Here is a 12,026-nt window from a genome sequence, read left to right as displayed (position 1 = left end):
CCGGGACTACATTTCCCAGACACCCCTGCGCGCCGCGGCGTTACGGGGCGGGCGGGGGGAGGCGGGGGTTAGCGGGGCGCTGAGGAGGGGGCAGAGGTGGCTGGCGGCAACGATGGCCTCGCTGGTGAAGAAAATAATCAGCACTGCTAAGGCTCCTGCTGCACTGGGTCCCTACAGGTATGCCGTAGCGGGAGGGAGGTCTCCTGGAAGAAGCAGGAGTGAGCGGGAGCGGGTTTTGCTCATAGGGTTTCGAGCAGGTCCCTGGAGCAGGGAGGTCTGTCAGGCTGCCCTGGGGGCTGTCAGGCTGCTCTGGGGGCTGTCAGGCTGCCCTGGGGGCTGTCAGGCTGCTCTGGGGGCTGTCAGGCTGCTCTGGGGGCTGTGGTGATGGTGGCCACCCGAGCAGGGAGCGGTCTCCTCCCCGGTAGCCCCTCAGGGGCAGCCGTGGCCCTAACAGCGCGAGTGGGTCTGCAGTGCTGGCGGCAAACTTCAGCCTGAGGGTGATGGCGGTCCTGATCGGTTTAGGTGGGGTTTCAAAATGCCCCTCAGAAAGTCAGTTTGGGAAAATAACTCTGAAATTAGTGATAAGCAGTAAATGGGGAAAAAAAAAAAAAAAAGCAAGAGAAAGAACGATTCCTCTCAAGGAAAAAATGTGTTCCTAGAAAAAGGTGTATTGCATAGGCAAGTGCGCAGTGATGACTGGAGGTGATGGGCAGGGGAGGCCGAGCCCGATCCAGGGCGTGCTTTGGCAGTTGGAGAGTTCACTGCCTGGGAACTGCAAATCTTTTCTTATTTTGAATGTGACTGCCAGCAAGTTTAAGTGCTTTTCAGTCTAAAAGCTAACTGCTGTAAAAATATGTAAGATGTTGTTACTTGTTTTCACAAGTAAATTGTTAGTTGCAACGGTTCTGAATGTAATTTAAAAAAAAAAAATTCCCAATTTTAATTGGAGAAAGGTTTCTCTCTGCTATTTGGATGTGAAAAAATGTTCAATAACTATAGTAGACCCTTATATCTAAGGTACTGAGGGATTTTTACCAGGGCATTTTCTAAGAATTGTTAATTCTGCTTTTTAATTCTACTTTGTTTTGCCAATGTAAACACAGACTCCTTTGGTTTAAACTTTTCCACTTGTAGCATCTGAGTGCCTTCCGGGTGCATTTTTGTCTCCATTACTTTGAAACTGAGCTTCCTTAGCTTCAAACTCTGCGTTCTTTATAGGAATTGTGAAGATGGGGAAATACAAAGCGTAGAAGCCAAGAGACATGACATGAAGGTTAACTTCTGTAAACAAGAAACTGCATTGCAGCCAGGGGCCTGGCATCGCTTGTAGTTAGAACATCTAAGACATGGGAAGGCAACAATTGTTCAACTGCGTAGCCCCTCCGCAACTGTCCTAGCCTTCAACATAGCTCTCCGCTTCTGTTGTGGATTGACTGCACTCCAACATTTTGTGCTTATTGGTAGTTCTTGGTGAAATACTGCTTATTATGCAGCCTGTTAATTGTATGACTGGTCTAACATCAATAAGTTTATCGCTAACTTAGTTTATCAGGTTTCAGTAAAAGTCAAAGTCCATTGAGCAAAAGTTGCACAAGAAATAACTGCTACATCTTTGCTGTGGAGTCTGAGCATGGTAACAGGAATGAGGGCTTAATATGGAATGAAGAATTGGGATGTATGGGCTGTATTGCTGATTCTGCTACAGCCCTTCAGTCTGCTTTCTGGTGACCTATTTTTAATGTATTTTTGTATTGCCTTTACTGCATCCAATTTCCAGTACCTTGAGATAGGTAGGGAGATAGATATATAAACAGACTCATATGTCTGAGTGTGTATGTGTGTATATATATATACATCTCATTAATGATATTACATTTTTTAAAAGACACAGCAGAGATACTTTTTTTGTATTAATCACCAATCATTTGTTTAAAGAAGATCTGATTAACCTTGCAGTCCTTGTCTTTAAAGAGCATGCTTCTTAATATGATCTCTCTGATGGATGATGTTCTTCTAAGGTCATAATGTCCGTCCAGTTTTGCACTTAGGGATACTGAAACCTGAATGACTTTAGGCACACGGTGGCATCTCTGCTGAATCAGAGATTAAAGAGTAGCTACGATTGACCCTAGTTATAGGATACATCTGCAGTTGAAGTGTGATTGGGGTTTGTGTAGTTGAAGTTTCTCTGAGCTTCACTCATGCATTTAACTGTAGTAGAAGTATACCCTTTAGGATCATAGAATAGCTTGGGTTGGAAGGGATCTTTAAAGGTCATCTAGTCCAACACCCTCCCCCCCGACCCCCCGCAATGAGCAAGGGACGTCTTTGACTAGATCAGGTTGCTCAGAGCCCCATCCAACCTGATCTTGAATGTTTCTAGGGATGGGGCATCTACCACCTCTCTGGGCAACCTGTGCCAGTGTCTCACCACTCTCATTGTAAAAAATTTCTTCTATATATCTAGTCTGAATCTACCCTCTTTTAGTTTTAAACCATTACCCCTTGTCCTATTGCTATAGAATCATAGAATCATAGAATTGTTTAGGTTGGAAAAGACCTTTGAGATCATCCAGTCCAACCATTAACCTACACTACCAAGTCCACACTAAACCAGTCAAGGGTAGACTAGACTAAACCATGTCCCGAAGTGCCACATCTACCCGTTTTTTGAACACTTCCAGGGATGGGGACTCCACCACCTCTCTGGGCAGCCTGTTCCAATGCTTGACCACGCTTTCCGTAAAGAAATTTTTCCTAATTTCCAATCTAAACCTTCCCTGGCGCAGCTTGAGCCCATTTCCTCTAGTCCTATCACTAACTACTTGGGAGAAAAGACCAACACCCACCTCACTACAACCTCCTTTCAGGTAGTTGTAGAGAGTGATAAGGTCTTCCCCTCAGCCTCCTCTTCTCCAGACTAAACAACCCCAGTTCCCTCAGCCGCTTCTCATAAGGCCTGTGCTCCAGACCCTTCACCAGCTTTGTTGCCCTTCTCTGAACACGCTCCAGCACCTCAATGTCTTTCTTGTATTGAGGGGCCCAAAACTGGACACAGGATTCCAGGTGCGGCCTCACCAGCGCCGAGTACAGGGGGACAATCATTTCCCTGCTCCTGCTGGCCACACTATTCCTGATACAAGCCAGGATGCTGTTGGCCTTCTTGGCCACCTGGGCACACTGCTGGCTCATGTTCAGCCTGCTGTCTACCAGCACCCCCAGGTCCTTTTCGGCCAGGCAGCTTTCCAGGCACTCTTCCCCAAGCGTGTAGCGTTGCATGGGGTTGTTGTGACCCAAGTGCAGGACCCGGCACTTGGCCTTATTAAACCTCATACAGCTGGCCTTGGCCCATCGATTGAGCCTGTCCAGGTCCCTCTGCAGGGCCACCCTACCCTCCAGCAGATCGACACTCCCACCCAACTTGGTGTCATCTGCAAACTTACTGAGGGTACACTCAATCCCCTCATCCAGATCATTGATAAAGATATTAAACAAGGCTGGCCCCAAAACAGAGCCCTGGGGAACACTGCTCATGACCGGCTGCTAACTGGACTTAACTCCATTTACCAGAACCCTGGTGGGCTTGGCCATCCAACCAGTTTTTTACCCAGCGAAGACTACGCCCGTCCAAGCCATGAGCTGCCAGCTTCCCAAGGAGAATATTATGGGAGACGGTGTCAAAAGCTTTGCTAAAGTCCAGGTAAATGACATCCACAGCTTTCCCATCATCTACCAGGCAGGTCACCAGGTCATAAAAGGCGATCAGGTTGGTCAAGCAGGACCTGCCTTTCATGAACCCATGCTGGCTGGTCCTGATCCCCTGGTTGACCTGCACTTGCCTGTTGAGTTCACTCAATATGAACCTCTCCATAATCTTTCCTGGCACTGAGGTCAGGCTGACAGGCCTGTAGTCTCCCGGGTCCTCCTTCCGGCCCTTCTTGTAGATGGGCGTCACATTGGCAAGCCTCCAGTCATCAGGGACCTCCCCTGTTAACCAGGACTGCTGATAGATGATGGAAAGTGGCTTGGTAAGCTCCTCTGCCAGCTCCCTCAGTACTCTCGGGTGGATCCCATCCGGCCCCATAGACCTGTGAGCATCCAGGTGGCGTAGCAGGTCATTAACTGCTTCCTCCTGGACTATGAGGGCTCCATTCTGGTCCCCATCCCTATCCTCTAGCTCAGGGGCCTGAGTACCCTGGGGATGACTGGTCTGGCTGTTGAACACAGAGGCAAAGAAGGCGTTAAGTACCTCAGCCTTTTTCTTGTCCTCGGTGACAATGTTCCCCCCCACATCCAGCAAGGGATGGAGATCCTCCTTGGCTCTCCTTTTATTGCTGATGTACTTATAAAAGCATTTTTTATTGTCTTTTACAGCATCCATATCTCTGGTAAATTGTTAATAGTCTCAGGGAATGGAGGATTCCACTGGTAAGCATACCAAGAGAAGAAATGCTGTAAAAATCATTTACAGGCCCTATTAAAAGGTCAGCCCCCATCTTTCTTATATGCCCGCTTTAAGTACTGAAAGGCTGCAATAATGTGTCCCCAGAGCCTTCTCTTCTCCAGGCTGAACAACTCCAACTCTCTCAGCCTGTCCTCGTAGGAGAGGTGTTCCATCCCTCTGGTCATTTTTATGGCCTTCCCCTGGACCTGCTCCAACAGGTTGGTCTGGATGCAGTACTCCAGGTGGGGTCTCACCAGAGCTGAGCAGAGGGGCAGAATCACCTCCCCTGACCTGCTGGCCACGCTTCTTTTGATGCAGCCCAGGATACGGTTGGCTTTCTGGGCTGTAAGTGCACATTGTTGGCTCATGTCCAGCTTTTCATCCACCAGTACCCCCAAGTCCTTCCCTGCAGGGCTGCTCTCAATCCCTTCATCCCCCAGCCTGTACTGATACCAGGGGTTGCCCCGACCTGCAGGTGCAGGACCTTGCACTTGGCCTTGTTGAACCTCATGAGGTTCACATGGGCCCACTTCTCAAGCTTGTCCAGGCCCCTCTGGATGGCATCCCATACCTCAGGCATGTCAACTGCACCGCACAGCTTGATGTCATCTACAAGCTTGCTGAGGGTGCACTCGATGCCACTGTCTATGTCATTGATGAAGATATTAAACAGTACTGGTCCCAATATGGACCCCTGAGGGACTCCACTTGTCACCAGTCTCCATCTGGATATTGACCACTGCCCTCTGGATGCGACCATCCAACCAATTCCTCATCCACCTAACAGTCCACTCATCAAATCCATATCTCTGGTAAATTGTTAATAGTCTCAGGGAATGGAGGATTCCACTGGTAAGCATACCAAGAGAAGAAAGTTGAGCAGAGAAGGGGACCCAGTAAGACTGCTGCAGGTGTTGATCTGGCAGTGGTATCAGAAGGCTTCAGCTTGTTTTTTTCCCAAATTATTCGGGATTTAGGACTGTCCGAAGGCCTTTGTTGGGATAAATGTTTCATTGTGTCATTTTCTTTATAATAAGCAGTACAAGACAATATTTTTTTAGAGAGCTCATACCTTCTTGTTGCATGGTTCTCTGCTTCAAACAGAAACAAAAGTTTGTGGTCTGAGGGCCTGTGTCTCAAAAAAAGCAGGGCATGGTAGGAAAGAAAATAAAATTGAAGAAGCATGTGTGTTTGGTTCATACACGCATTTTCTATCAACAAGACTGTGTTAGTTAGAAAATTACTTCATTCACTAGTTTCTCTTCTGTAAATGTAGTGTAGTTTTGTGATTTACTCCAGTTTTGTTGCTTGATGATAGAGAAAATAATCACCATGTAAGATATTTTACTATATCAGATAAGTTACTGTCTATTTTTTCCCCTTATGAAATTACAAGTGAATGTAGGACAGGGGTAAAAGGAAAGATGGGAGTGATGGCACTGTTGCCTAACCATAATCATTTTACTAAGTCCCTAAATTAGGTTGGTCCCCTGTGAAGTCCATGGATTGAGCCAATCCAATTGAACCAATCTCAATTAAGAGAAGAGATGTAGTAAAAACGTTCTCTGAAATAATCCCTTTCTCCATTGACATTAAAGGGAAGCTAACCTCCTAATTTAGATACTTCAGGGAGGTGCCTAACTCTAGTTTGTCTAACTTGAGAGGCTTGTTGAACTGTCAAAACGATGCATTTTCTTGTGGAATGGGAAGAGATAAGAAAAACAGTGTTGACACACCACAGATGCTTTCAAAGAATCTTTCTCTAATTTCTTTGCAAAATATTTTTAATTACCAGCTGAAGAGAAGTAAATTTTGTCTGTCGCATAATGTTTGCTAAGAAGTTTAAATCTTTGTTTTAATCTTTTAATCTCTTTGTAGTAATTAGAGACATTAATAGTTGCCAACTCTACTTCAGCAAAAACACACCTGACATCTATATAAAAATGTTTTGCAAATAGCTTGAATTCTGCGTTCTTCTGAACTCACCCAGCCAACAGGTCATCCAGGTTATTTTGTGAGAGGAGAGTGATTGTTCTGGGAATGGAGTGATTAAGGTGGTGTGCTGACAGGCCAAATTTATGACTCTGAAGGAATAATGCCAGAGAACTAGTGTGCAGGGCTTCACCTCACAGCTGTAAGTCATTTATCATGATGCCCATTTGAGAAGAAAATGGTAAATTTACTAATCAGCTCTTTTTGGATATTTTTTTTTTTAAACTTCATTCCTCTGCAGCTGACATGTAGATGAAAGGTATTGTCTACCTATCAAACTGGGATGGAATATATATCTGGGCAGGTGCAACAAATGTTTATTTACTCTGCCTCCCCCCTGTGCTATCTGCAGTGTAGAATCTGTGTAGCTGTGTTTAGTGTTGTGTTGCTGCACTCATGCCTTTTGCCTTTCCAAGAAACAGGGTTTATTACCTCAAAAACAGAGCTGTGCTAATGTAGCTATGTCTTTCCATAGGTGATCTAATTCCAGGTCTCCCAAAGCATAAGCAGATTGAACATATGACTGTGTGTACAGACTTGTGCGTGCATAACCTAAGTCCTCTGTCTTTCTGAGGTACTATAAACTACTGAAGAAAATGTGAAGTGTGCTTTCAGATAGTGAAATGTTTCAATGGGGAAACATTAACCTTTAAAATGTCACCTGTGTTTTCAGCCAAGCAGTGCTGGTAGACCGGACAATGTACATTGCAGGACAGATAGGTATAGAACCTTCCACCGGGCAGCTTGTCTCTGGAGGGGCAAAGGAAGAAGCTAAGCAGGTAAGATGTCTTCTAGCAATAAACTTGTAATGCAGTTGGCATGTGCTTAGTTAAACATGGACTTTTGAGAAATTGAAAAGCCCTAGAGAGCACATTTCACATCCTCCAAGATCAGGGAAAAGCAGGAGGAAGTCATTCCATCCTATCCCTGTCATTTTCTACCCAAACAATGTGGAGGTCAGGGGAAGAATCTGTATTTCATGTAGGAAAGAATCAATATTTGTAACAAAGGTTCAGACCCTAGTAAAAACCCTGGCTTTGAGATGGGGAAAGATTTGTTCCCCCAGCGGCAAAGAGGTGGTGTGAGGTAATAGGTAGGATGAGAAGGCGCTGCATCATGCGTTTACATCTAATGAATGGATGGTTTAATATTTGTGTTTTATTGGAAGCTCCCTTTTATTAATTTACTTTTTAATCTGTTTCTGATTTTGCTTACTCACTGATGACAGTTGAATATTTGCTGGGTGAACTTATACTGTAACATGGATGTAGCCAGATTACAACTCATATTTACATACTTACCTAAATACAACCCGGGTGAATCTTAAAGATTTTTGTGTCATTTTTCATTAGGCTCTAAAAAATATGGGAGAAATCCTGAAAGCTGCAGGCTGTGACTATGGCAATGGTAAGTGTTGTGGTGATGGTGGCAAACAAGTGGTTGTTTTTACCTAGCTGGATTAAAAAAAAAAAAACTTAAGTGACCTTTTAAAGAAAATTAAAAAAAAAGCTGTTTGCTAAACATGCAGTTGTTATCAACAGCTGAAGGAGACAAAAGAAATCATGAGTCTGGGTTAAAAAAGAAAAGAAATAAATCAATGTGCAAGTGTTTGTGATGGGTATCAATGGGACACTACTTTTCACCATACGTTCCTGTCCACAGTACTAATATGTTAATTCTAGCTGAGGAAGCTCAGGTATAGACAGAGCTGCAACTGACTACAGGCATTTTAAGCATCCTAGGCTCTGCTCCAGGTAAAAGCAGGTCTGTGTCTATGGTGTTAATATTCTAGGCACTTTCTCTGCCTTTTTTGAGGAGGACTCTTGAAAGTGGAGCCAAACCAGGATTAATGTTGGCTTGGGCAGTCATGGGTAAAAAATTCTAGCATAGACCATATCTTCAGGCCTTTTATGGACTGTTTTTTGGCAGCAGGTATTATATATGGTGTAGTTTTTGCCAACAGCTGGCTTACAATAGCTTTTTTTATTCAACCTGCTTATCAGTTCTGTGCCTCTTGGAAGAACTGGGCTTAGAACAAAATTTAAAACAGGTATTTTCAGTGCTGGCCAGGAATGTCTAATTCCTTGAAGTTTTATTATGTACTAGGCATTCAGATTTTTTAGATCGTTCTCTAGGTAGTAGCTCTAATGGTCAATATCTGTTTGCAAAACTTTTCAAAATGTTTAGAATATTTGAGAGAAATTTATGAAATAAAAGCAAGAAATGCACTAAAGATTTTCCACTTTTATATAAAAGTCAGAGTCCAAAATAACTACAATTATGTAATTTCTAGTCGTGAAGACTACGGTTTTGATGGCAGACATGAAGGACTTCAATGATATTAATGATATTTACAAACAATGTAAGTAGATCTTTTGTTTCTATTTTACCAGTATGGCTTGTGGAACAAATTATATTCACACTAAGCAAAATGTTCTAGTGACTCAGATGACGTAGTTCCAGATTCTTTGAGATTCCAGTAGAAATATAACGTTTAAAAAAAAAAAAATAATAATTTGCAAGCACCAGATCAAGCACAGCCCAATTTCTTGTGGATTTGTGTCCTACCATCCTACTAACTCACTGTCATGTGCAGATCAACTCCTGCTATCCCTACAGGTTGATCTTCCATGTCTCTTTACCTTGATAGATGCTATATTGTTCCTGATATAATTCTACCGTAGGCAGCCTTCAAATGCTTAATTTCAGATTTTGTATCTCCATTTCTTTAAAGTCTGTTTGTTTCTTTGAATGATTTTTGGGTTATTGTTATAAGACAGGGCTCATTTTTTATACAAGGATGAGCCACGCTGCTCCACTTAAAAAAAAAAAAAAAAAAAAAAAAGAAGAAAAAAAGCTTGGTTAACAAAACTGAATGTAGACTGAAATAGGTGATTCCAATGAGCCATATTGTGCAGAACCATTTGGGAGAGTATGCACGTAAGTTCCTTATTTATATAGCTTTGGGTTTTAATTAGATAGCAACATCTGGTCTTGAATGAAGTCTTTTATTTATGAGCTATCAACATAGTCTTCTGCATGTCAAAATGGAATTTTGTGTCCATTTAAGCAGGGTTAAAAAAAGACCAGCTGGATACTTAGTTACTTGTTTCCTCCTACCCGTAGTTCAAGAAAGCAGTTGTTGGTGTTCTTTGATTGTGAGTTATTAACCTGCCTTCTCAGTGCAGCACCCTGAAATTAACATTTCTGAGCTTGGTGTTAACTCTCACTAGTAAAACTTTAATTATGCAAATTCCTTGGAAGTGTTCAAAGTCAGGTTAGACAGGGCTTTGAGCAACCTGATCTAGTGAAAGATGTCCTTGCCCATGGCAGGGGGGGTGGGTTGGGCTAGATGATCTTTAAAGGTCCCTTCCAACCCAAACTATTTTATGATTCTATACGTTCAGCTCCTGTATCTTGACCAATACCCTTCCCCCTGCCCCCCGTTCTTTTAATATCCTTGAGTGCCAGGCCTAATTGTGAATGGAGGAATAGGTCAAGGGCCTGTTGAAACTCTGCCTTCCTTTGATATGAGTGAGGTTGGCCCCTGTTGACTTTAGGCAAATCTGGGATCTTTGCTCATGACTCTTTTGGCAGGGGCCTGTTTCTCCCTCTTGCTCTGTCTGTGAAAGAGCCCTCTCCCACTCTCTGGTCTTTGCAATTGGCTGATCACTGTTCTGATTTAATCTTTCCTTTTCAGCCAAGTTGGTGTTAAGCCCATGCAGTGTCAGCAGAGTGCAAGTTATCACTGGCCACTATGTCACTACTGTAGCTGCCTTCCTCATGATGAATGGTAGTGTGCTGAGATGTTAGACCAGTTAGTGACCAAAAAAAAAAAAAAAAACCAACAAGGGGGAAATGATAGCTCACACAGACTGTTCGTCTTGTAGCCTTGAACCTGAAACTGCTCTAATGACTGCATTTTATACAGATTACTTTGAACGGTGTTTTATCAAGCAAAGTTAAGTGATTGGTGAATGTTGGTGGATGTTTCTGTTTTAATTACAGTTTTCAAGACAAACTTCCCAGCCAGAGCAGCCTATCAGGTTGCTGCTTTGCCAAAAGTAAGTGTCATTTTTCTGCCTACAAAAAAAAAAAAAGATTTTTCTGAAATTCCTTACTTCTGAAGCATTCTGTCAGCTTTTCTTGTTCTGGAATAGCTTCAGTTGCAATTATTTTAATGAAGACTCTTAAGTAGGTTTTTTTTTTTCCTAAGTATACCAGTCTTATTCCCACACATGATAAGAGATCTGAATATGAGAGATACATTTCTTTATGGTGGAAGATGGCTACAACACTAGAAATAAGGGGTTATGATATTTAAGTAAGAGTAAAGTGAATTTTCAGTATTACTTAACATTGCTAAATTAGTAATATAACTGTCAGAAGTATAATCTCACCTAGATGTCACTCTGTTCTTACAAGGTTGTGTTATACATTCATTTGCTTCATAAAATAGATATATTAAATTCCTAATAAATTTCTTCACTGTTTTCTCACAGGGTGCCCGAGTTGAGATTGAAGCTATTGCCATTCAGGGACCCCTCCAAGATGCTTCAGCCTGACTATAAATAGAAACTGAATATCCTACAACAGCAGTTTTAGATTTAATACTTCTCCCTTACATCCTATTCCTACAATTGACTATCAGCAGTTACATACAGATGAAATCACTAAACTTAGCAAGGAAAGGTGCTTTCTTCTGGATTGTGGCCTTGGATTCTCTAAAATACAACCTTACAGTGAGTTCTATGCAGGCAAACCCTGAAACCTTCAGGAGTTCTGCTAAAATCAGCCGAGCTTGATTGCAGGACAGGTCCCTTACTTTGTGGTGGTGACTGGATATTCAGATACTAAGTACGTGTTTGGGTGAACATATGACAGTTATACTGTGGGTGATATGGACATGGAAAACTGTAATAATTTGTAATAGTAGATTTTTAGTAACAATTTTAAGTAAGAAAAAATGACAAATGGGAAGACAGTAGAACACTTGAATTGCTTAGTGTATGTTTTCACTTTTGTGTTTTGGGGAATTTTGCTCTATTTGTTTCTGAACTGTCTTAAACTCTTTCTAAACAGAATAGATTACTGTTGGGACTCACATTTTTTTCATATGGAAGCAATTGCTTAAGAAAGTTAATACTAAGTTCAGAAAGAAGAAAATTATGCTTTTCTGAAATAAAGTGCTAACTTTATAAATCAGCTGTAAATTAATCTATACCTGTAACCTTTTTCATAATCTTTTTTATAGCAATTCAACTTTTACCATCTTGATTTAAAAACAAAACAAAAACACACACAAAAAAAAATCTTGTTTAATGAGAATAAATTATAATTGCATCTGTAAAACTGTGGTTGTCTATTCTGGGAACAAACTTTTCTTTTCCTGGTTACGCTTTGATACTCCATTACAAAAAAGTCCCTGTCTTGCTTATTCAGTAAGAAATGATTCAAACCAAAAGAATAGATTTATTTTCTGTCTCCTAATAGCTAAGGATGAAAATAAGCCTCCAAGACAGGAAGCTTTCAGCTACCATGACATTACAGTTCTTGGCATTTTTCTCTCTGCCGTTAAGGACAGAAGCAT

The 12,026-nt window shown here is 42.1% G+C and overlaps 1 protein-coding gene across 1 annotated transcript; it reads left to right on the top strand.

The window, feature by feature from the left end:
* The first annotated feature begins 112 nt into the window (after window positions 1-112).
* Window positions 113-11,411, top strand: RIDA (reactive intermediate imine deaminase A). Its single transcript, XM_075706316.1, has 6 exons — window positions 113-177; window positions 7,110-7,215; window positions 7,789-7,843; window positions 8,730-8,798; window positions 10,445-10,500; window positions 10,939-11,411. The coding sequence occupies exons 1-6, from the start codon at window positions 113-115 to the stop codon at window positions 10,999-11,001; spliced, it is 414 nt and encodes a 137-aa protein (XP_075562431.1). The 3' UTR covers window positions 11,002-11,411.
* Window positions 11,412-12,026: the final 615 nt, after the last annotated feature.

The sequence above is a fragment of the Pelecanus crispus genome, chromosome 2, assembly GCF_030463565.1.
Source record: "Pelecanus crispus isolate bPelCri1 chromosome 2, bPelCri1.pri, whole genome shotgun sequence".
Classification (NCBI taxonomy): Eukaryota; Metazoa; Chordata; class Aves; order Pelecaniformes; family Pelecanidae; genus Pelecanus; species Pelecanus crispus.
Note: the sequence above shows the minus strand (reverse complement) of the source record. Positions and strands in the feature narration are given on the sequence as shown.